The sequence below is a fragment of the Anomaloglossus baeobatrachus genome, chromosome 8, assembly GCF_048569485.1.
Source record: "Anomaloglossus baeobatrachus isolate aAnoBae1 chromosome 8, aAnoBae1.hap1, whole genome shotgun sequence".
Taxonomy (NCBI): Eukaryota; Metazoa; Chordata; class Amphibia; order Anura; family Aromobatidae; genus Anomaloglossus; species Anomaloglossus baeobatrachus.
Genome location: NC_134360.1, coordinates 7,275,754 through 7,302,209, shown reverse-complemented (window position 1 = coordinate 7,302,209; position 26,456 = coordinate 7,275,754). Strand labels below are relative to the sequence as shown.

The 26,456-nt window shown below is 50.4% G+C and overlaps 1 protein-coding gene across 1 annotated transcript in view; it reads left to right on the top strand.

Annotated features, from left to right (window-relative positions):
* The window catches only part of LOC142249579 (protein Wnt-7a), a 106,076-nt gene that overhangs the window by 18,736 nt on the left and 60,884 nt on the right, over nucleotides 1-26,456 (top strand). The window contains exon 2 of the mRNA XM_075321270.1: nucleotides 23,077-23,303. Within this exon, the coding sequence (XP_075177385.1) occupies nucleotides 23,077-23,303 (227 nt within the window). The remainder of the gene's footprint in view (nucleotides 1-23,076; nucleotides 23,304-26,456) is intronic.

Below are 26,456 nucleotides of genomic sequence, written 5' to 3'. Positions count from 1 at the left end.
AGCGGGCATTACCATGCTCAGGTGCTCAGTACTGGTAACTAGTGATGAGCGGGCACTACCATGCTCGGGTGCTCTGTACTGGTAACTAGTAATGAGTGAGCACTACCATGCTCGGGTGCTCAGTACTGGTAACTAGTGATGAGCGGGCACTACCATGCTCGGGTGCTCAGTAGTGGTAACTAGTGATGAGCGGGCACTACCATGCTCGGGTGCTCAGTAATGGTAACTAGTGATGAGCGGGCACTACCATGCTCGGGTGCTCAGTACTGGTAACTAGTGATGAGCGGGGCACTACCATGCTCAGGTGCTCAGTACTGGTAACTAGTGATGAGCGGACACTACCATGCTCGGGTGCTCAGTACTGGTAACTAGTGATGAGCAGGGCACTACCATGCTCAGGTGTTCAGTACTGGTAACTAGTGATGAGCGGGCACTACCATGCTCAGGTGTTCAGTACTGGTAACTAGTGATGAGCGGGCACTACCATGCTCAGGTGTTCAGTACTGGTAACTAGTGATGAGCGGGGCACTACCATGCTCAGGTGCTCAGTACTGGTAACTAGTGATGAGCGGCACTACCATGCTCAGTGTTCAGTACTGGTAACTAGTGATGAGCGGACACTACCATGCTCAGGTGCTCAGTACTGGTAACTAGTGATGAGCGGGCACTACCATGCTCAGGTGTTCAGTACTGGTAACTAGTGATGAGCGGGCACTACCATGCTCAGGTGCTCAGTACTGGTAACTAGTGATGAGCGGGCACTACCATGCTCAGGTGTTCAGTACTGGTAACTAGTGATGAGCAGGCACTACCATGCTCAGGTGCTTGGTACTCGTGATAAGGCAAACGGCGCTATAATTACTGAGTCATTGGCGTGGCTGTAACTGCTTCTGTAGCGAACCATTTACTTCCCGAGCCGCTCATTACCTTCATACATATGCATTGCTTTGCCTGTTCACCGGTGTCTGTGACTGGATGCAGTCAGACGCACCCCCACCCTGAGTAACAGTGTGTCTGACGTTTCCTGTTACAGGCGCTGTCTGCGGGTATAATTTGTACAGTAAAATGAAATAGATTAAAAAAAAATTGGTGTAGGAATTCCCCGTCTTCTGATACCCAGCACAGATAAAGCATACGGCTGCAAGCTGAAGCCTCCAGCCATGTGCTTAACCTGGCTGTGTATAAAACTAAGAGGAACCACATGTGGCCCTTTTTTTTTTAATTATTTAAACTATTAAATTATTTTAACAGTGTGAGGTCCGTCCCCCCAATTTTGATACCCAGCCATGATAAAGCCCGATAGCTGCGGGCTAGTATTCTCAGTCTGGGGAGACCCATGGATATTGGGCACCCCCCATCCTAAAAATATTAGCCTGCAGCTGCCCAGGATTGTCGCATCCATTAGATGCAACAATCCCAGCACTTTACCCGCCTCTTCCCGATAGCCCTGGTGTAGTGGCAATTGGGGTAATAAGAGGTTAATGGCAGCTCACAGCAGCCATTAAGTCATAGATTTGTCATGGCAGGTGTTTATGAAACCCCCCATTACTAATCTGTAACTGAAAGTAAATAACTACAAACATCGAACAAATCCTTTATTTGTAATAAAAGACAAAAAACCCTTCTTTCACCATTTTATTAACCCCCAAAACATTCCGGCAGGACCAACGTAATCTACACAAGGTCCCACGACGATTCCAGCTCTGCTATATCTGAAATTACAATGAGCGATCATGGAATATGACTGCCCGCTGTGAGGTTCAGGCAGAGAATCAATGAGCTGCAGCGATGAGCGGTGACGTTACTCATGTAAGTTGCGGTCACAGCTGGGAGGTTCCCACGGTCCTCCACCTGTGACTGCACGTCACCTCAGGTGGGGTCATTGAGTTTAATAAAGGTCAGCTTACCTGCGGTCACAGGTGGAAGACCGTGTGAACCTCCCAGCTGTGACAGCAACTTACCTGAGTCACCGCTGATCTCGGCTCATTCTCTGCCTGCAGTTACAGCGTGAGGACATGTTCCATGATCGCACGGTGTAATTTTGGATGTAGCAGGGCTGAATCGTCGGCGTTCTTTTTGTATAGACATACATTTGTGATTTTTATCCTTATACCTAAAATAAAGAAACTGCTCCAGACCCCAAAAAAGAAACCAAAAGTGTGATAAATGCATCAATAATTGAAGTTTCTTTCCTTCATGTAAGAAGGGCAGTGAGCCCCATAGGGGTGAATGGACCCCATGACGATCGGGAGGGTGCAAGGTTAGGAAAGGGTTAATAGGTTTGCATGGGATGGGGGATGTGTGGGAGTACAGGATTGGTAGTAGGGAGCTGTAAGGGGATTGGGGGGGAGCAAGGAAGGGGTGGGGTGTTGGGAGAGGTATAAGAGAGGGGGGTGTGCTGTTTACCTCCCTTTTCGTCGATTGATCTTTGTGTCCCAGGACGTAGTGCTGCTGCTGCTTCCTGCCATGGCTGCCCGTGCTGAACTCCTGGAGATGGTGCGGGGGGCATCCGAGGTCATGGGAGTGGATGCCCTGAGGCAGCAGCTGGCAGCGGTCTGTGGGGCTGGAGCGGCGCCGCCTGCTGTTCCAGCGCCCGGGCCGTGGCTACGTGCTCGGCGGGCGCGACCGCCGGAGCGCTACTCCCCCAGCTGGAGGGGGAGAATCAGATCAAGGAGCCCCTGCGGGGACCCTCCGGAGCAGCAGCGGAGCCCTCCAACTAACCTAGGGGAGCAGCCGGCCACCGGGAGGAATCCGCGACGGAGATCCCGTGGGTCGGGGGTGGGCGGAGCCTCTGCGAGGCCCACTTCCGGTCCGCGGCCTGCGCAGCACCAGACCGGAGCATGGATGACGGCAGCCCCCAGTGATGTGCCGGCTGGGGGTGGCGCTCGGCGTGCCGGATTGCCGGAGGAGACTCCCTGCAGGCCGCAGGGGAGAGCAACAGGACGGGGGATGGGAGCGGATGTGAGCGGCGAGGTCAGGAGATCGGAGGAGGGGTACGGTGGCCCGCAGGCACAGAGGAGATCGGTAGTCACGGTCCCCCCCTGCGAGGAGCGTGCTGGGGGTGGGTCCCGGCGAGGAGCAAGCTCGGCACGGCCTTCCGGCAGTCGGCAGGGAGGGAGCCCACTGAGGACGACAGGAGAAGGGGCGGCGCAGCAGGATATCACGATTACAGCGGGAAGAGACGGCGGCAGGGCGCCACGGCGGGAGAAAAGGAAGAGGTTAAGCAGGAGTCGCCCGGACGAGCGGGGTGCGGTGACCGTGGGGGTCGACGGCCGCCAGGTGCGGGCTGTCCCCTCGCTGGTCCCCCCTGAGGATTTCGGCAGCGCATCAGACTCCAGCGAGGAAGAAGGAGCAGCGGCAGGTCGGACGGAGCGGCAGCTGGAAGATCGTGGCACGGCTGTTCCGGCGTCGGCTCAACGGCAGCCTGGTGAGCAGACAACAGAAATGTTACATGCTGTGGGTAGCGCGGGCGAGGGCGGGGGTTCCGTCGCGGGACGCGTTGCGCTGGGGGCGAGTGCGGTCGGGCAGTCTGGTTTACCGGGTCCGGAGTTTTGGGGGCAGCTTTTGGGGGTGTTGCAGGGGTTGTCTGCGGAACGGGTTAGTCGGACTGGGCCTGGGGCTCCGGTGGGGGCGTGGGTGGGCCCCACGGAGGTGGTGCGGACAGAAGCGCCGGTGCGCGATGTTGCTGCGGGGGACACGACCTCGGCGGCAGGTACGGGACAGGAGGCTGGTGGGGCGGCTTCCGTGGGTGCGAGTAAGGAGGCGGAAAAGGAAAAAGAAAAGGAGGATGAGGTAGTGCGTTTGGATGATAGGGCACGGAGTGAAATTTATGTGTGCTTTGAAGGGCAGTTAGGGGTTCATTTGAAAAAGGAGGTGAGGGAAAAGATTTGGAAGGGGGAGTATGTGGAAATTTTTTCCCTGCTTCCCTTGGAAAAGTTTAATTTGGATAAGGTGAAACCTAGTGATACAAAAAAGGAGAAGGAGGATGAGGAAAAACGGCGGTATAGGTTGATCCCGAGGACGTTTACCAATTGGTTGCAGGCCTTTGCTATCTTAGCCAGTGTGATCGGGGAAAAGGAGCCGGAGCATTGTTCCGCCCTATTTGGATATATGGACGCGATAGGGGAAGCGTATAGAGTATACGGCGGTTTGGGGTGGTTGAGATATGATGAGCAGTTCCGGCAGCGGAAGGCTCTGCGGCCGGGAGTCCAGTGGGGCCACAAGGATATTTCTTTGTGGATGCGGTTAATGACGGCGCCGGCTCAGCCCTTTCGAGGGGGTGCCGGGAGCCCGGGTGCGAGTGGCGGGTCCTCGGCTGGACAGAAAAAGGGAGCTTGTTGGCAGTATAACGAGGGACAGTGTAAGTTCGGGGCCTCTTGTCGGTTCAGACACGAGTGTTCCGGATGTGGAGGGTCCCACCCTCTGGCCAGGTGCTTCAAGAAAGGCAAAGGAAAGGCGGGGGAGGGGTCTGGAAAAAGGGAGGACGCCAGTGAGGGTAGAGGCGATGCTTCCCTATTTAAGTAGATACCCGGATGTGCGGGCGGCGGAGTTGTTGGAACGTGGTTTTACAGAGGGCTTTCGGATTCCGTTTGAATCTGAGGCGCCGGTGTTTCGCCCGGGAAACTTGCGGTCCGCAAAAAGAACATCCGGTGGTGGTGAAGGAAAAGCTGCAGAAGGAGGTGGAGTTGGGGAGGATGGCGGGCCCATTCCAGGACCCGCCATTCTCTAATTTACGGATTTCCTTCCTTGGGGTGGTACCTAAGAAGGAGCCGAACAAATTTCGGCTCATTTATGATTTATCTTATCCGGCGGGATTGTCGGTGAATGATGGGATATCACCGGAATTGTCGGCGGTATGTTATGTATCGTTCGATAGGGCCTTGGAGCTGGTAAGGGTAGCGGGGCGGGGGGCCCTGATGGCAAAGGCGGATGTGGAAGCAGCTTTTCGTTTACTCCCGGTGCATCCAGAGAGCTTTCATCTCTTAGGGTGTATGTGGGATGGTGAATACTATGTGGATCGTTGCCTGCCGATGGGCTGTTCCATTTCGTGTGCTTATTTTAAGGCATTCAGTACGTTTGTGGAATGGGTAGTCAAGGAGGTGGCAGGAGTCCATTCGGTGATTCACTATTTGGATGACTTCTTTTGCGTGGGTCCGGCGGGCTCTTCGGTTTGCTCCTTGTTGTTGTTTACGTTAGAGCGGATCGCGCGGAGCCTGGGTATTCCGTTGGCAAAAGACAAAACAGAAGGGCCGGTGACGGTATTATGTTTCTTAGGTATCGAAATTGATACACTGGCAATGGAATGCCGGTTGCCGGAGGGAAAGCTGTTGGATTTGAAGGCGTCGGTGCGGTTTTTGTCTCAGGCCAAGAAGGTGCGGTTGCGCGAGTTGCAGTCAGTGCTCGGAAAATTGAATTTCGCTTGTCGCATTATGCCGATGGGGCGGATATTTAATAGGAGACTGGCGAGCGCAACCGCAGGGGTAAAAGCTCCAAATCACTTTGTCAGAGTGACAAAAATGATGAAAGGGGATTTGTTGGTGTGGGAGGAGTTCTTGGACCGGTACAACGGTCGGACCCTTTGGATGAGCGAGGTGGTGTCCAATAGCCAGCTGGAATTGTACACGGATGCGGCTGGGGCGACAGGTTTTGGAGCAATTTTTCAAACGCGCTGGTGCGTGGGAAAGTGGCCGCGGCGGTGGGTGGAAGCAGGTTTGGTGAGGAATTTGGCGCTGTTGGAATTGTTTCCCATTATTGTGGCGGTGGAGTTGTGGGGCCCTGTTTTTGCTGGAAGAAGGGTTTGCATGCATTGTGACAACATGGCGGTGGTGCATTCCATCAACGCACTGTCGGCAAAATCCCCGCCGGTTGTGGGGTATTTAAGGCATCTAGTGTTGCGTTGTTTGGAGTTAAACATTTGCGTGGTGGCTCGGCATGTGCCTGGGATTCGCAACGAGGTGGCTGATGCGCTATCACGGTTTCAGTTTTGCAGGTTCAGGAAGCTGGTGCCGGAAGCGGACGCGGAGGGGGAACCTTGCCCGAACTGGCTGTGGGACCTGGCATCGGTGTAGCTTTTGAGGGAATTCGGAGATCGGTGTCTGAGGCTACTTGGTGCCGATATCAGGCGGTGTGGCAGGAATGGGCAAAGTTGGAAAGTAGGGAGTTCATGGAGTCGGGTTACCAGGGTCGAGTGTTGGGGGTACTGATGTTAATAAGTGGGGATTTTTCGGAAGGCAGGTCTGTTTCGGTGATTGGTTGCAAGTTGGCGGCGTTGGCCTTTTTGTTCCAGATGCAAGGGGTTCGGGACGCGACTAAGGATTTTCTGGTGCGACAGGCGATGAAGGGTTTTCGAAAAGGGGCTCAGTCGCGTGACTGTAGGCGGCCGGTGTCATTGCCATTGTTGGTGCGTTTGGTGGGGTGTTTAGGGGAGTTGTGTTCGTCTCCTTATGAGCGGGTGTTGTTCTCGGTAGCTTTTGTACTGGCGTTTTTTGGGGCCTTTCGTATTGGCGAATTGGTCAGCCCGACTAAGCAAGCGATGGGTGGTTTGCTGTTGGGTGATGTGATGCTGGGGGAGGATAGAGTGGAATGTCGGCTTCGTTTTTCTAAGACGGATCAGAGGGGCCGGGGGCGCTTAGTAGTGTTGTACGCTTTACCGGGGCACCAGTTGTGCCCAGTGTTACATGTGTCAGAGTTTTTAAAGGTGCGCGGCGGTTACCCTGGTGTTTTTCTTAGACATACGGACGGATTGGCTTTGTCGCGGTATCAATTCAATGCGGTGCTGAAGATGGCTCTAGCAAGGGTGGGGGAGGAGCCACGTGAGTACGGGTCTCACTCCTTCCGGATTGGGGCGGCAACGGAGGCCGCCAGGTGGGGCTTGAGTGAGGATTGTATCCGGCGGATTGGGAGGTGGGAGTCTTCCAGGTTCCGTTTGTACATTAGGCCTCACTTAGTCAGGTGATGGTCAGGGGTGGGGGATTCAAGGTTGGTGTTAGATGCCGGTTTGTGGGCAATTTCTTGTGCTGTTGCTGTTTTTATTCGTGGTCTTTGTATTTTATAGGTCCATGCCTTGTGTGGATCCTCGGGCACTCCTATGTGTATTGGGGAGCGTTGCGGGCGGATGTGCGGCGTGACGGTCGGCAGCTCGGAGTGTCGGTGTCGGAAGCTCGAGTAAAGTGGCTCGGAATTCGGGGCATGACCTGGGGTAGGGTGCGCCCTGAGGTGGCTTATTATAGCCGTATGGATCGTGTCCCTGATGTGTTAATTTTGCATGTGGGAGGTAACGATTTGGGAGTAAGGTCGGCGAGGGAATTGAAAAGGGATATAAAGCTGGACCTGTTACATTTGTGGAGGGCGTTCCCGGGCATAGTTATCGTTTGGTCGGACATTATAGCTCGGACGCAGTGGCGTTTTGGGAGGTCGGTGGACCGTATTAATAGGGCTCGGAGCAAGCTGAACCGGGCTATTGGCAGGTTTGTGGCGAGAAATGGTGGGTTGGTGGTGCGGCATAGAGAATTGGAGGAGTCCACGGAGCAGTATCTAAGGAGAGATGGGGTTCACCTGACTGATGTGGGTCTGGATTTATGGATGTTGGGTTTGAGGGATGGCCTAGAGCAAGCACTGGGGGTGTGGGGGGCCCGGGCCAAGTAAGGGTGTCACTTGGCCGGCCTGTGGCGGGGTGATAGGTCCGTCTGAGAGGTTGGGAGTACCGACAGTCGGCTTGTTGGTACGAAGTCGCTCAAGGGGAGTGGCTTCGGAGTGGATGGGAACTTGTGGGCGGAGGTCCCGCAGGTTCTGGGTAGGGGTAATTAACGATGGAACGTTGTTACCCCTCACCTCGGGCCGGGTGGTCACGACCGAGGTGGTCCTCTGGGCCGGTTTGGAGGTTACGGCCGGGGGGTTAGGAATGATGGTTTGCCTCTCGGACGGATCTATTGGTGTTTCTGGTTATACGGGTATATATATGTATAAGGTTAAGTTTAACAATTGAGTGGCATGTTGGGCCACAAGTTTGGTATACATATATACGGTAAAATAAAACTGTGGCCATTCCTGCAATAAAGTCGTGGTTCTCGTCTTCATTTAGGTAGATATGGTACGGGGGGTGTGTTTTACAGGATAACCTGCTTATCCCTTATAGATGCGTCAAGAAGGGCAGTGAGCCCCATAGGGGTGAATGGACCCCATGACGATCGGGAGGGTGCAAGGTTAGGAAAGGGTTAATAGGTTTGCATGGGATGGGGGATGTGTGGGAGTACAGGATTGGTAGTAGGGAGCTGTAAGGGGATTGGGGGGGAGCAAGGAAGGGGTGGGGTGTTGGGAGAGGTATAAGAGAGGGGGGTGTGCTGTTTACCTCCCCTTTCGTCGATTGATCTTTGTGTCCCACCCGCCCGCCCCTGATATATAATTATATGTATATGTTCAAAAAAAAAAAAAAAAAAAAAAAAAAGATAAAAAAAAAGGTGAAAAGGTGATGGTTTTTCAAAAAAAAAAAAAAAGAACTTTAAAAAAAAAAAGAGGAATAAAGGAGAATACAAGGTTGAGTTGCTAATTTATTGTTGTCACAGCGGGGTGATAGGTCCGTCTGAGAGGTTGGGAGTACCGACAGTCGGCTTGTTGGTACGAAGTCGCTCAAGGGGAGTGGCTTCGGAGTGGATGGGAACTTGTGGGCGGAGGTCCCGCAGGTTCTGGGTAGGGGTAATTAACGATGGAACGTTGTTACCCCTCACCTCGGGCCGGGTGGTCACGGCCGAGGTGGTCCTCTGGGCCGGTTTGGAGGTTACGGCCGGGGGGTTAGGAATGATGGTTTGCCTCTCGGACGGATCTATCGGTGTTTCTGGTTATACGGGTATATATGTATAAGGTTAAGTTTAACAATTGAGTGGCATGTTGGGCCACAAGTTTGGTATACATATATACGGTAAAATAAAACTGTGGCCATTCCTGCAATAAAGTCGTGGTTCTCGTCTTCATTTAGGTAGATATGGTACGGGGGGTGTGTTTTACAGGATAACCTGCTTATCCCTTATAGATGCGTCAAGGTAAACATTGAGCCACATATACAGAAGATACTCGTGTCTTTTGCTGCGCTGTGCAGGGGCCCCGCGAGCCCCCGTCCTGCAGCCCGCGCTCCTCTCCTGCAATCCTTAATTTATGGCTCAGGAAGCGTTTGTCACTTTTTGGCACGAGCCTCCGGCTTTTTATCTGTGTTACAATTATAGTAAAAAAAAAAAAAGCAGAAACAACACACACATAAACTGATAGGGAAAGGCGCGGCCCGAGCGTCCACGAAACGTCCACGCTCTTTCCTTCCTACGTCATCCGTGTGATTACTAGCAGCTACTCTAGGAAAAGGGAAAAACTGTCAAGTAACAAATCTGTAACATGGAAAATGAAGTGAGTGACGAATCTGCAATGTGCAGGTAATGACCACTGCCATTGTCCTGGCTGACGAAGGGTTAATCAAGGAGAGGCGATCATTGGAGAGGGAACATTGGGACCATATTGGTTGAGCAGATCCCTGCACCTCTGCAGTAATATATCTTACACTCAGGAGCACAAATGGGCATTTTTTGTGTGGTTCAGATGCTGTGGCCTTTATGAGCTATGAGCCCATGGGCTATGTCCACACTGCCTGACAAAGTAGAGAAAACCCCACTCAGCGAGCCCGAGCCCCCCCAGTTGCTCCTCAATTCACAGTTTAATGATGTCATCGCACCTGCTGTGCTGAGGCTGAGTGGTAGAGCTGAGAGTCGGCGGCTCCCCGCTCCTCCATTAGTATTGAGCCATCGGGCTGTAAGGAAGGATCAGTGCTCAGGACTTACCCCCCTCCAAACCTATACACAGGCTGCATAGCAGCTGCATGATTCGCTGCTACAGAGATAACTGTCAATCACTCAATAGCTCAAAAGCTGAGCTGTGTATCACGCTGCCCATACCCTGGATTAGCAGCTCTGAATTACCCCACCACCACCACTGATTGGCAGCTCGGTATAACCCTGCCGACGCCCTTGATTAGCAGCTTCCTATGTATAACCCCACCCACACCCTGATGGCAGCTTTCTGGGTATAACTCCACCCACACTCTGATTGGCAGCTTCCTGTGTATAACCCCAAACACATCCCGATTGGCAGTTGTGTATAACCCCACCCACACCACTGATTGGCAGCTGTGTATAACCCCACCCACACCGCTGTTTGACAGCTTCCTGTATACACTATGCATTGTCAGCAAGCTGGCAATCAGTGGGGGGCGGAGTTACACAGACTAGCCTCACTGCTCACACATGACACATAGTCCTGCAATGATAATCTCTTGCTGATAACACACTGATTGTCTTACAGGACACAGCGTAATGATGATACATTGCTGGAATCAGGATCTTGTGCCCTATAAAATGCTGCTCTCAGATTAAATAGCAAAAACCTGCTGACAGATTCCCTTTAATTAACAGAAACAAAAATCAAGATTATACTTTACCTTTGAAACTAGAGTCCCATTATATTTGGACCGCACCTTAGGAAATGCCAAGGTCCTCCCTAATCCATAATATCAGGGGAACCTCCGTCTCTCCGGTGCTCCCGGTTAATATTTAGCCCGTCTTTCCTCTGCAGTTGACAATGGAGATATTTTGTTGTTACACGGTTTATACGGTTGCGCAGACACCTGTCCATCGAGGTGAGCGCAGCGGTGGGAAGTTATATGATTCATATTCCTCGGCCCTGCTAGAATTTTTGCAGATTGTGCAGGCAGCGATTTCTCCCCGTCTTGTGGTTGAGTATTTGGACAGCTGCGTCTCTTGTTCTGCCGCTCGGGTTTTCTATTCTCCCTGTACACAATGCGTCTCTTTACAGAACTTGTATTCTCAGCGTCTCCGCAGCTCATCTTCAGTGGACACAGACAATGGCGCAGACAATGGCGCAGACAATGGCAGACAATGGCGCAGACAATGGCGCAGACAATGGCACAGACAATGGCAGACCAAGCGCTGTCTGTGATGTAGTCACCGGCAATCTTCGCTCTGCACTCTTTTTGTACTGTACATCGGGGGCTGCATCGGGGGCTTCTTTATACTCTCTTTTATGTTTGGAAACAATGTCACTGCCGCAGTTTCATTGCCATTCGTTGCATTAATGGGATTGTCTGGATGTTTGCTTATTTTTCGCTGTGGGGCTGAGAACTTACAGGCGCCTGTTCTGTCCGGTGCCGATATGTTCCTGTCTGTGACCGTCATGCCGGCATTTCTGCGTCTTCCAGTGACTTTAGGGCGACTGAGCAGGTTTTTTTCTTTCTCTCGTCTGTAGGTTGCCACTACCACTATCATGCTGTCTGACCGCTGGCTCCCCACTGCCTGACTGCCGGCTCCCCACTGCCTGACTGCCGGCTCCCCACTACCTGACTGCCGGCTCCCCACTGCCTGACTGCCGGCTCCCCACTGCCTGACTGCCGGCTCCCCACTACCTGACTGCCGGCTCCCCATTGCCTGACTGCCGGCTCCCCACTGCCTGACCGCCGGTTCCCCACTACCTGACTGCCGGCTCCCCACTGCCTGACTGCCGGATGCCCACTACCTGACTGCCAGATCCCTATTGCCTGACCGCCGACTCCCCTCTGCCTGACTGCCGGCTCCCCACTGCCTGACTGCCTGCTCCCCATTGCCTGACCGCCGGCTCCCGACTGCCTGACCGCCGGCTCCCCACTGCCTGACCGCCGGCTCCCCACTGCCTGACTGCCGACTCCCCTCTGCCTGACTGCCGGCTCCCCACTACCTGACTGCCTGCTTCCCATTGCCTGACCGCCGGCTCCCCACTGCCTGACTGCCGGCTCCCCTCTGCCTGACTGCCGGCTCCCCTCTGCCTGACTGCCGTCTCCCCATTGCCTGACTGCCGGCTCCCCATTGCCTGACTGCCGGCTCCCCACTGCCTGACTGCCGGCTCCCCATTGCCTGACCGCCTGCTCCCCATTGCCTGACTGCCAGCTCCCCACTGCCTGACTGCCGGCTCCCCACTGCCTGACTGCCGGCTCCCTATTGCCTGACCGCCGGCTCCCCATTGCCTGACTGCCGGCTCACCACTGCCTGACTGCCGACTCCCCTCTGCCTGACTGCCGGCTCCCCACTGCCTGACTGCCTGCTCCCCATTGCCTGACCGCCGGCTCCCCACTGCCTGACCGCCGGCTGCAACCGAGCCGCTCGTATCCGGGCTAACTGGTGGGTGGCTCAAGCGTCTCCGGACCCGGGGGCCCTGTGGTCACTCCGATCTGAAAGGGGGTGGCGTTTTGGGGGACGTAGGTTTACGGCCGGAGCCGTGGTTAAGTTCGTGACGCCACCCACGGGTTGTGCTGAAGGTGGACACCACCGCTGCGGTTATGGGGCACCCGGGGGAGATGTTGAGCAGCAAGATGTTAACCCCTCCGTGGGTAGGGATGGTGGCCCCGGGACCCGTTGGGGGGGTAGTTGGGTGGTGCAGGGAGGTGCGCGGCCGGAGGGCACTGGTGTACTCACGATTAGAAACACACACAAGTCTCTGGCAAACCAAGATGATGGTGGTCGGTGCCCGCAGCCGGCTGCAGTCTGGTCCCCCACCCGGTTGGTGGTCTCTGCCTTTCTCCTGCACCTTTTTGAGTGTTGATGTACTACCTGAATTTGCAATACAGGAGTCCACTCCCCGGCTTGTGTATGTCGGGAGAACCCGTTTGCCCGCAGACGCTGGCCCGTGGGATCTCTCTGCCTGAGCGGTGGCTTTCTATCCCCCTCGTTGGGCTCTTGTCTTCTGTCGGGACTTTGGGTGGGAAAGGACCTATAGTCCTGGCCGCAATCAGTTAATTAACTTAGTCCAGTAGCTTCTAGACCTCGTTTCAGGGTCTGAGTACCCCCCTCGGTGCTCCGGTTTCCGAATCGGTTCCCCGGGTCAGTACCGGCGGGCCACTACCTTGTCCCGGTCCACCACGGTTCCACCAACCCATCTTCCCGGCTCCTGCAGGCAGAGGCCTCCGTATGCCTCCTAGCCAAAGGTGCCCGGGCTCCAACCCTAGCACCTGTCAGACTGCTACAGACCTGGGCACCGGCCTGCTTCCACTCTCCTTCACCTCCTGAACTCACTCACTACCAACTAACTGACTGTTTTCCCGCCTCAGGCTCTCTGGACTCCTCGGTGGGCGGGGCCAACTGCCTGGCTCCGCCCCCCTGGTGTGCCCATCAAGCCCTGAGGGGGGGGACTAGGGTTTAAAGTGTTTGGCTGCTGACACCTTGCTGGGGACAGGTGTTGTGCGGGGCTCTAACTGTGACTACCTGGCTAGTCCAGGGCGTCACACAGGTAGTTAGCAACTTGCTGCCTGTAAGTTCTTCAGTCCATGGCAAAAATAAGCAAAGTCCCAGATAAACCTTTAATTAATGCATACATGACTTTAAAGGGGTTGTCCAGTCTCCCAAAAATGTAGTTCAAAGTGCTTAAAGGGGTTTCCCAGTATAAAGGAATGTGGACTGCAAAATAACAATAAAGCAATTTCTCACCCTTTTGCGGTCCAGTGGTGGTTCCCTGTCACTGTTCTGGTCGCACAGTTTTGGCTGCAGCGGTGACGTCACATTGATAGCGCATATCACCACTGCAGACAATCATTCAGTTCTGCTCTGGGTTTTTTTATATGAGTATTTTTGTTCCTCTTTTCTGTAAGGGAATCTATCTGCAGGTTTTGCGTTTATACAAGTGTGATGGGATCCTAATGTGTGTCCAAAATCGGAGAGTGTTTCCTGTGTTGGCGCCTGATCGGAGCTGTGTGCATTTCTACAACTAAGACGAAAAACCGGCTCCATTGTCATTAGTGTTTTCCATCTGTGTGTCATCCATGTGTAGCGCCCCTGAACCTGTCAGGGCACTACAAGGTACTGCATCCTGTCAAAGATTCAGGACCTACCCCCAGGGATCTGAAAGACCAGTGCTGGTAACATCAAAACACATAAACATCCCCAGTTTCCCTCTCCCAATCCTTGGTGACTGACTAGTTGGGAACCAATGGATGGCCACTCAGGGGTGGAGCCGATCCAGTCCACTAGACGACAACCAGGGGGGGAGGAGAGAGACAGCAGGACAGTCTGAAGTGACTGTTGTAAGAGATGGACGTGTCTTCAGACGGGGTCGTGTAGCAGTGACCTAGTGGTAAAGGAGAGTGGTTGCCAAGGAGGGCACAAAGAGGTACCCCTGGAACCATAGCACCGACGGGGCACAGGACCCTAGGTCAGGCGAACGCTTCAGGCTACCTGACAAATACCTGCACAGTGACGGGACCATCCAGGACCTCAGTGACCCAAGAGTCCGGGGGCATCAGTAGTAACGAAAGAGCCAGGGACCAGAACGGAACACCGGCCCTTTAGGGTTCACACTGCCCGCCGTACGGATCAGAGACTGAACGACAAACAGGAGGGGACCCCCAGACGCTCCAAGCCACGGGGTTCCACCAACCAGTGAGAGGTGCAGGGGAAAGAAGCCACCAGGTTACCACACCGGCACTGGGACAAAAGGGACCAGGGGTTGAAACCAACCTGTGAGTAAACACCAGTTGCACTGCATTCCCATCGTGTGGTCTCCCTTCTTTCCACGCCGAACGCCACCATTCACCCCATGGGGCTCGGTCCTACTTGTGGAGGGCCCAACATCCAGGCTGCCATCACAACCAGCCCCAGTGGCAGTAAACTGTGCAGCGGCGGCTCTATCTACCTAGCCGCGACCTGCAAGTGGCATCACGACCTAAACTCTCTAATCTCACTTGTATATAAATCCCTTTACAAACGACCCCCAGGGCCACGGAACCGGGCATCAGCCATTACACACCTGTGACACAGCATCCCCGTACATATACGACCCGGAACCGAGTACCCCATAGCCCTGACCGGCACACATGTGTCATCCATGTGTCATCCGTGTGTCATCCATGTGTCATCCATGTGTCATCCGTGTGTCATCCATGTGTCATCCATGTGTCATCCATGTGCCATTCATGTGTCATCCATGTGTCATCCATGTTCCATCCATGTGTCATCCATGTGTCATCCATGTGCCATCCATGTGTCATCCATGTGTCATCCATGTGTCATCCATGTGTCATCCATGTGCCATCCATGTGTCATCCGTGTGTCATCCATGTTCCATCCGTGTGTCATCCATGTGTCATCCATGTGCCATCCATGTATCATCAGTGTGTCATCCATGTGTCATCCATGTGCTATCCATGTGTCATCCATGTGTCATCCATGTGTCATCCATGTGTCATCCGTGTGTCATCCATGTGTCATCGTGTGTCATCGTGTGTCATCCATGTGTCATCGTGTGTCATCCATGTGTCATCCATGTGCCATCCATGTGTCATCCATGTGCCATCCATGTGTCATCCATGTGTCATCGTGTGTCATCCATGTGTCATCGTGTGTCATCCATGTGTCATCGTGTGTCATCCATGTGTCATCCATGTGCCATCCATGTGTCATCCATGTGCCATCCATGTGTCATCCATGTGTCATCGTGTGTCATCCATGTGTCATCGTGTGTCATCCATGTGTCATCGTGTGTCATCCATGTGTCATCCATGTGCCATCCATGTGTCATCCATGTGTCATCCATGTGTCATCGTGCGTCATCCATGTGTCATCCATGTGTCATCCATGTGTCATCGTGTGTCATCCATGTGTCATCCATGTGTCATCGTGTGTCATACATGTGCCATCCATGTGTCATCGTGTGTCATCCATGTGCCATCCATGTGTCATCCATGTATCATCAGTGTGTCATCCATGTGTCATCCATGTGCCAATCATGTGTCATCCATGTGTCATCCATGTGCCATCCATGTATCATCAGTGTGTCATCCATGTGTCATCCATGTGCCATCCATGTGTCATCCATGTGTCATCCATGTGTCATCCATGTGTCATCGTGTGTCATCCATGTGTCATCGTGTGTCATCCATGTGTCATCGTGTGTCATCCATGTGTCATCCATGTGTCATCCATATGTCATCGTGTGTCATCCATGTGTCATCCATGTGCCATCCATGTATCATCAGTGTGTCATCGTGTGTCATCCATGTGCCATCCATGTGCCATCCATGTATCATCAGTGTGTCATCCATGTGTCATCCATGTGCCATCCATGTGTCATCCATGTGTCATCGTGTGTCATCCATGTGTCATTGTGTGTCATCCATGTGTCATCCATGTGTCATCCATGTGTCATCCATGTGCCATCCATGTGTCATCCGTGTGTCATCCATGTTCCATCCGTGTGTCATCCATGTGTCATCCATGTGCCATCCATGTATCATCAGTGTGTCATCCATGTGTCATCCATGTGCTATCCATGTGTCATCCATGTGTCATCCATGTGTCATCCATGTGTCATCCGTGTGTCATCCATGTGTCATCGTGTGTCATCGTGTGTCATCCATGTGTCATCGTGTGTCATCCATGTGTCATCCATGTGCCATCCATGTGTCATCCATGTGCCATCCATGTGTCATCCATGTGTCATCGTGTGTCATCCATGTGTCATCGTGTGTCATCCATGTGTCATCGTGTGTCATCCATGTGTCATCCATGTGCCATCCATGTGTCATCCATGTGCCATCCATGTGTCATCCATGTGTCATCGTGTGTCATCCATGTGTCATCGTGTGTCATCCATGTGTCATCGTGTGTCATCCATGTGTCATCCATGTGCCATCCATGTGTCATCCATGTGTCATCCATGTGTCATCGTGCGTCATCCATGTGTCATCCATGTGTCATCCATGTGTCATCGTGTGTCATCCATGTGTCATCCATGTGTCATCGTGTGTCATACATGTGCCATCCATGTGTCATCGTGTGTCATCCATGTGCCATCCATGTGTCATCCATGTATCATCAGTGTGTCATCCATGTGTCATCCATGTGCCAATCATGTGTCATCCATGTGTCATCCATGTGCCATCCATGTATCATCAGTGTGTCATCCATGTGTCATCCATGTGCCATCCATGTGTCATCCATGTGTCATCCATGTGTCATCCATGTGTCATCGTGTGTCATCCATGTGTCATCGTGTGTCATCCATGTGTCATCGTGTGTCATCCATGTGTCATCCATGTGTCATCCATATGTCATCGTGTGTCATCCATGTGTCATCCATGTGCCATCCATGTATCATCAGTGTGTCATCGTGTGTCATCCATGTGCCATCCATGTGCCATCCATGTATCATCAGTGTGTCATCCATGTGTCATCCATGTGCCATCCATGTGTCATCCATGTGTCATCGTGTGTCATCCATGTGTCATTGTGTGTCATCCATGTGTCATCCATGTGCCATCCATGTATCATCAGTGTGTCATCCATGTGTCATCCATGTGTCATCCATGTGCCATCCATGTATCATCAGTGTGTCATCCATGTGTCATCCATGTGCCATCCATGTGTCATCCATGTGTCATCGTGTGTCATCCATGTGTCATTGTGTGTCATCCATGTGTCATCGTGTGTCATCCATGTGTCATCGTGTGTCATCCATGTGTCATCGTGTGTCATCCATGTGCCATCCATGTGTCATCGTGTGTCATTTATGTGTCATCGTGTGTCATACATGTGTCATCCGTGTTTTTCTGATATAGTTAAATAAAGAAATATATACATTACACAGCTTCTCCTTTACTTTCACTGTTAACCATGCACAGCACACGGACGTCACATGCACTGTACACAGATTATACACAGATTATACACTGATGCCCTCCGTGTGCTGTACCTGTTTTTCACGAACCCATAGCCCTTGTCATGCATGCTGCCAGAAATAATGGACATGTCTCCATATGGTTCACATGGACACACGGCCCATGCGAAATGTATTATATCTGCCGTCCACTGTCAGTGTAGGAGGCGTGTGTGGCTGGCAGCTGTTACATGGCATCGTTGTAATGGGGAGCGATTGTCCACATGTGGTAGCCCGTTACGGGCCTGTTCATATAGAAGGTCCATCACACCAGGCAGAACATCTGCGGTGTCTTACCCTATCAGTCATCCAGGGGATGCATTGTTGAGATCTCATCTTCAGGGACCAGTAGAGTTTTAATATTTTGGAGTAAATACTCATCATTGCCGCAATGAAAACCACAATAAAATCTACACAATTTGCTGACGAGAATGTCAATGCGTATTTATTTCCTTGTGTATTGTCTGCAGCAAATAAGCTGTGTAGGCCTACACGTAAAGGTTTATCTGAGCTTAAGAGACTAAAGACCTATCCAAGGAATGGACCACCAGAAAGATGATTTCAGCTCCAGCAATGACCAGATGTGTCCGAGTTCAGCCCTGGGTCTACTCCTTTTACTCTCAGGGTTCCTCAGTGCCAGTCCTAGGTCGCCTGCTCTTACTGTCAGGCATTCCTCGGGGTTCAGTCCTTGGTCCACTCATCTTACTGTTGGGGTTCTTTAGGGTTCAGTTCTAGGTCCCCACCTCCTACTGTCGGGGTATCTCAAGGTTCAGTCCTAGGCGCCCTCCTCTTACTGTTGAGGTTCCTCAAGGTTCAGTCCTAGGCCCCCCCCCCCCTCTTACTGTTGAGGTTCCTCAGGGTTCAGTCCTAGGCCCCCTCCTCTTACTGTCTGTGCTCCTCAGGGTTCAGTCCTTGATCCACTCATCTTACTGTTAGGGTTCTTCAGGGTTCAGTTCTAGGTCCCCACCTCTTACTGTCGGGGTACCTCAGGGCTCAGTCCTAGACCCCTCCTCTTACTGTTGGGGCTCATCAAGGTTTAGTCCTACGCCCCCTCCTCTTACTGTCAGGGTACCTCAGGGTCCAGTGATAGTCCCCCTCCTTTTACTGTTGGGGTTCTTCAAGGTTCAGTTCTAGGCCTCCTCCTTTTACTGTCGCGGTTCCTCACTGTCAGTCCTAGGTCCCCCCTTTTACTGTCTGGGTTCATCACAGTCAGTCCTAGGGCCCCTCCTCTTACTGTCGGGGTTCCTCAGTGTTCAGTCCTAGGCCTCCTCCTCTTACTGTTGGGGTTCCTCAGGATTCATTCCTAGGTCCCCTCCTCTTAAAATTCAGGTTCCTCAGGGTCAGTCCTAGGTTCCCTCCTCTTATTGTCAGGGGTTCCACAGGGCTCAGTCCTAGGTCCCCTCCTCTTTCTGTTGGGGTTCCTCAGGGTTCAGTCTTAGGTCCCCCCTCTTACTGTCGGGCATTAAACAGGGTTCAGTCCTTGGTTTATTCATCTTACTGTCGGGGTTCCTCAGTGTCAGTCCTAGGTCCACTCTAAAGGCCGCTTTACACACAGCGACATTGCTAAAGCGATTTCGTTGGGGTCACGGAATTCGTGATGCACATCCGGCCGCTTTAGTGATGTCGTTGTGTGTGACAACTACATGCGATCGAAAATGGTCGCAAAATAGAGCAAAATCGTTAATCGTTTACATGCTCCCCTATTCCCAAAAATCATTGCTGCTGCAGGTACGATGTTGTTCGTAGTTCCTATGGCAGCACACATCGCTATGTGTGACACTGCAGGAACGAAGACCCTCACCTTACCTGCGCCGCCTGCAATGAGGAAGGAAAGAGGTGGGCGGGATGTTACGTCCCGCTCATCTCCGCCCCTCCGCTTCGATTGGGTGGCCACTTAGTGACGTCGCTGTGATGCCGAACGAACCACTCCCTTAGAAAGAAGGCGGTTCTCTGGTCACAGCAACGTCGCTAGGCAGGTAAGTAGTGTGACGGGTCCGAGCGATTTTGTGCGCCACGGGCAGCGATTTGCCCGTGACGCACAAATGATGGGGGTGGGTACGCACGCTAGTGATATCGCTAGCGAGATCGCAGCATGTAAAGCGTCCTTTATTGTCGGAGTTCCATATGGTTCAGTCTTATGCCCCCTCTTCTTCTCTCTGTACACCGACCCTAATGGCCCCTATTTGTCCGCTGTCTCTAACATCATGTCTTCCTTTTATCTGAAAATGAATATGTCTGAATCTGAACGTCTTGTGTCTCCCTCTCTACTAACCTACCGAAAACCCGATATTGCCATTTCTGTGCGTGGTTCTACCATAACTCCTAGCAGCACGCCGCTGTCTTGGGTTATATTTGATCTTTTCTTCACTCCATATATCCAGTCACTTGCTCGTTCATGTCACTGCACCTCAAACACATCTCAAGAATCCAATATTTTCTTACCTTTACCTATGTATAAACTCTTAAGGGGGCTTTACACGCTACGATATCGTTAATGTTTTATCGTCGGGGTCACGGTGTTTGTGACGCACATCCGGCGTCATTAACGAGATCGCAGCGTGTGACACTTATAAGCGACCTTAAACGATCACAAAAGTGGTCAAAATCGTTTGCCGCGGAGAGGTCATCCTGAAACAAAAAATCGTTTTCTGCTTATTAGCGATGTTGTTCCTCGTTCCTGCGGCAGCGCACATCTCTATGTGTGACACCGCAGGAGCGAGGAACATCTCCTTACCTGCCTCCACCGGCTATGCGGAAGGAAGGAGGTGGGCCGGATGTTACGTCCCGCTCATCTCCGCCCCTCTGCTTTTATTGGACTCCTGCCGTGTGACGTCGCTGTGACGCCGAATGAACCGCCCCCGTAGAAAGGAGGCGGATCGCCGGCCAGAGCAATGTTGCAGGGAAGGTAAGTGCGTGTGACGGGGTAAAGCGACGTTGTGCGGCACAGGCAACGATTTGACCGTGTCACACAACCAACGGGGGCGGGTACGATCGCTTGCGATCTCCCTACGAGATCGCAGCGTGTAAAGCCCACTTTACTGTTGCTCTAATCCATTCTTACCTGGACTGCTGTAAGTCTCTACTAATCATTCTCACTTAACTCTCTTGTAACCAATCCATTCTCAATGCGGCAGCCAGGATCATATTACTGTCCACTACAATAATGCTGCTAGCATGTGACAGTCATTGCACTGGTTACCCATCCACTGCAGAGTCCAATATAAACTTATTACTGTCACCCACAAAGCTCAACACAGTTCTGCACTGCCCTACACCTCCTCCTCATCTTTGTCTATCATCTACCCCTGCTCTCCACAGTTCTGCACCACCCTACATCTCCTCCTCATCTTTGTCTATCATCTACCCCTGCTCTCCACAGTTCTGCACCACCATATATCTCATCCCTCATCTCTGTCTATCACCTTCCTGTCCTCTCCACAGTTCTGCACCACCCTACATCTCCTCCTCATCTCTGTCTATCACCTTCCTGTCCTCTCCACAGTTCTGCACCTCCCTGCATCTCCACCCTCATCTCTGTCTATTACCTACCTGTCCTCTCCACAGTTCTGCACCACCCTACATCTCTTCCTCATCTTTGTCTATCATCTACCCGTGCTCTCTACAGTTCTGCACCGCCCTACATCTCCTCCCTCATCTCTGTCTATCACCTTCCTGTCCTCTCCACAGCTCTGCACCACCATATATCTCATCCCTCATCTCTGTCTATCACCTACCTGTCCTCTCCACAGCTCTGCACCACCATATATCTCATCCCTCATCTCTGTCTATCACCTACCTGTCCTCTCCACAGCTCTGCACCACCATATATCTCATCCCTCATCTCTGTCTATCACCTACCTGTCCTCTCCACAGTTCTTCACCGCCCTACATCTCCTCCTCATCTCTGTCTATCACCCACCCGTCCTCTCCACAGTTCTGCACCCCCTCCATCTCCTCCTCATCTCTGTCTATCACCTTTCTGTCATCTCCACAGTTCTGCACCTCCTACATCTCCTTCTCATCTCTGTCTATGACCTACCTGTCCTCTCCGCAATGCAGCACCCCCCTGCTTCTCCTCTTCATCTCTGTCTATCACTGTACCCTTGCTACGGAATATGTTGGCGCTATAGAAATAAAATTTTTATTATTATTTGTGGACTAGTCAGCATGGCATATTGCAGATGTGCTTGGGCCAATGTGCAGCTCTTTGCACTTGTTCACATTGTGGATGGTTGCAGAAGTTGTCAGATATTTAAACAAACACCATCTCCTTTATTAAATGGATTGTTATCGTACATGCTGTGATTTTTCCCAAGTGGACCTAAATAATATTAATAATATTAATAATAATATTATATTTTTTTATTTTCAGCCATCTATATAATGAATAAGGGCATTCATGTAGAGTTGCATGGACCGTGCATCAGCCAATATCTGTATATCTCCAGTTAAAAGTGCAGCTGGGTGTGTGGGAAAGGGACAAGGTTATAAGGACAAATGTAGAAAGGGAGAAGTGAGAGAGGCTATATTAGTGACCTGATGTGAACGGCCTGCCTAAATTTTGGAGCTTGGCCTTGGGAGGTTCAGATTATGGCTCATTAGCAGAGATGGGTGGAGTGCTAGACAGAGATGATGGAGGAGATATAGGGCAGTGCAGCTCTTTGTAGACCTTTGTGGGTGAAAGTTATGAGTTTATGTTGTGTTCAATAGCAGAAGGGAAACCAGTGCAATGACTGGAGCAGCATGGAGGCATCGGTGTAACGGCTGGATAGATATATAAGCCTGTCTGCTGCTTAGGATAGATTTTAGAGGGGAGATTAGAGGGAAAATAAGATCAATTAGGTGCAGTAATAAAAAAATGGTTAAAAATTGTCTGAACATAATGTAAACTGTGAGCCACACAATGGTTGAGTATAGCTGATAGCAGATTGTAGATGACGTGTTACTGATCTGTGCAACCTGAAATCATTATGTATCTTAAGTTTAAAGAGTAACAATAACTGAACCCAATGAAGTGATATCATCGCTTGTATGACGTGTAGTGCATTATATACACCTGTGCATTATATATACCTGTGCATTATATATCTGTGCATTATATATAGCTGTGCATTATAGCCCCGCAGATGAGGAGCTTTATATACACCTGTGCATTATAGCCCCGCAGATGAGGAGCTTTATATACACCTGTGCATTATATATACCTGTGCATTATATATACCTGTGCATTATAGCCCCGCAGATGAGGACCTCTGTAGGTTTCGTCTGTGTGGACAGAGCGCTGATTGATTCCTTACACCATGGAACTGACAGTACTAATGTTACTTCTTCTCATGTCTCCCATAACAGAGGCTTCTCTTCTGTGGTGGCACTGGGGGCCAGCGTGATCTGCAGCAAGATTCCCGGCCTGGCACCAAGACAGAGGACTATCTGTCTCAACAGACCTGATGCTATCATTGTGATCGGAGAAGGAGCGCAGATGGGGGTCAATGAGTGTCAGTTTCAGTTCAGACATGGACGGTGGAACTGCTCTGCCCTGGGAGAGAGGACCGTGTTTGGGAAAGAGCTGAAAGTGGGTATGTTACCACGCCTCGATACCGTACACATGACGCCTCAATCACTTTATCTGTCTTAATTCATCAGCTGCAAAACTGGATAAATATATATATATACACACTGTGGATAAATCAGCACCGAATCTACAGAATATTTATCAGTCTGTTCTTTGTATTGCCAGGAAATTTCCTCAGAGATATGGTTTCATTTACTTGGTGTGTTTAGTCTTTTCTATTCAAGATATTCTTTAGATTGGAAATGTCAATGTCTTTATTATTGTTTAGATATTATTTATACTTTTTTTTTACATTTTAATAGTATATATTTAACAATGACATTTGTTTGCTAAATAACACTTCATACAATTTTCTGAAAATCAGAAATATATAATGCTGCCACCATGATACCAGTAGCAGTGCCGCAAAATAACTAAGCAAATGCTACTAAACAGTATCCAAATAATACCGTGCAGTGACCCAATAACAGCTCTGCAAATGAAGTCTAGACTGTGCTACCAATGGCGGAATATTAATGCGCCAAAAAGTCGTATTTGATTATAGTATCTAATAACGTGAAGGCACAGCACAGCTCCATACCTTCACTTTATTACTTGTGGAGGTGCGATATTTGGGCCCCCATCATCCTGAAAAAGGTCAAGCCTTGCTGGTATGGAAGTCTGTTCTATTTTTTGCAAAAAGACCCAGTACCCCTATCACCTGCCTATGCAGAGGCTGCGGGGTAGTATCCTGGTGAGTTAGGTGGCCCCTGCGCCATTGCTGCATTTCACTCATTCTGTAAATCTGTGGGGTCCAGAGGTCGGACCTTCACCATACGTAAAGTAATGGCTTACCCAACTGGGAAACTACTTTACAATTTGGGGTGACAAGTTTCACGTGCCAGAGTTTTCTATTCTTTTCCTTTCCTTTTTCCTTTCTTTTCTTTTCCTTTCCTTTTTTTCCTTTCCCTTCCTTTTTTCTTTCCTTTCTTTTTTAAATTCCTTTCCTTTTTCTTTTTCCCTTTCCTTATTCCTGTCCTTTTTCCTGTCCTTTTTCCTTTCCTTTTCCCTTTCCTTTCCTTTTTCCTTTCCTTTTCCCTTTCCTTTCCTTTTTCCTTTCCTTTTCATTCTTTCTCATACAGCACATATAAGTATCAGCCATAACATTAAAACCACTTACAGGTGACGTGGACAGCATCTTGGTACAATGGTGAAGGTGAACCAAGAGACAAGATGGATTACTGCATTCTATTGTCAACACCTTTCGAAGTCTTCTGACTTATTCATCAGGACAATCTACAGGCTATAATGTAGTTTGTCCTGATGAAGACATCAGATGACTTCGAAACGCGTAATATTTCATCTTGTCTCCTGGGAATTCTTTTGGTTCTCCTTCACCAGCACAGGGAGTCCACTTCTTTCCTTATGGCATTTCTCCACTTTTTTTGATAATTGCTCTTCATTCAGTGTTGTGTGATACACGACTGACCCAGGTGAGCCCTTACTGCACCATTATGACACTCTCCAGCTGATAAGACCCTATTGCGTATATGCATATTATTTTGTTCCCCAAAATATATCTTGCTACAATGACACTTGTCAGAGAAGCACGAAAAATGCGCAAGAGTGAGAATCTGATCTGCTCTGATATGGGACAAATTGTTATGGCTAAACAGCTGGGTTTGAGCATCTCCAAAACTTAGGTCTTGTTGGGTGAAGTTTCCTGGTCACAGCCACGCGAGGTTCAGTGCTGCTTGATAGCAGTGAAGGCTGGATCATCTGGTGCCATCAAACAACAATCCTACCGTAACACAAACTTTTGAAATAAGTGAATGCTGTCCTTGACAGAAAGGTGTTGGATGTATCGGTATGTATGTGGCCATGGAGCAGTAGACCGATTGGTCCATGGTGACTCATATCCACAACCAACAGTTGACTTTGGAGCAATGAAAGAAGCTGGCCTGCTCTAAGGACTTAAGTTGTATTGATACACGGAACTTCTGGGGTGGAGGAAAAGTAGGGTCCAAAACTGTCTCAAGTAGATGTAGAAACTTGACACACAAGTGCTTGAGTGCCAAGTTACTACATCTACTTAAGGACTCAAGTTGTCTTCTACATCTGGTAATGGCTGGGTGCGTGAGTGTCAAGGATGAACTATAAGAAGACAAGCTGCCGGAGGAAGTGTGATGCTCTGGGAAATGTTCTGCTCAGTAACCGTGCCTCCTGGTTAATCTTGAGAAAGCGATCTGTGCCCAAAATGGCCATTTCGCTACTGATCTGCTCAATATTGTTCTTTTTGTTGCCTCTCAACCAAGCAAACAAAATAAACAGCTGCTTTATCATATTCCGTGGTGAGGGGCAATCTACCTTCTGATACAGTATAGTCCGAGTACACTGTTTTATGACAGCCATATTGGCAGTATCTTGTTTCAGTAGAGAAATGATTGGAGGAACATTTCCCAGATCTCCAGCTAATTCAGCATCTGTGGGATAAACTGTAAAAAAAACATGTCTGTCCCATGGAACGGGATTGTTGCTAATGACTTGGTGCCAGATACTTCAGAAGTCTTGTGGAGTGTTCACCTCTATCGGTCAGAGTGGCAATACAATATGAGGCAGGTGGTTGAGTGTTACGGCTTGTGAGTATATGCATTATATACAGATATATAGTGAGTATGTAGTGTATACACTGAACTTAAAAAGTGAATTCCCGCTATTAATATTCATTGGCATTGATATGTTCTACATGCTGCTCCGTACTCTCCACCCCCCATGGTTGTTTTTTCTTTTTGGATATTTTTAAACCCTCTGAATTTAAGTATAACAGAATGACATATTTAGCTTCTTTTTCTTGGCAATTTTTCACGCATTTTCTTCTATGTTAATAAGTCTCTGAATGTCTCAATTCATCCATCTCAATAGAGAACCGTTCCAGGGTTTCATTGTCACTCAACCCTTTATCCCATGTCAGCGCTCGCGGTTTTACAAAAGTTTATTATCAAAGTCCATTAGTTAAACATGTTAAAAGATGCTATGGGGCCATATTGTCTGCAGGACTTTCAGATTAATAATAGAAAAAGTGTCTTATTAAGAAAATTTAAGATCTTATTTCTCACAATTTACATAATTTATCTCTTAGAATTTTTTGTGCATTTAATATTGGGAACATTTTCTAAAA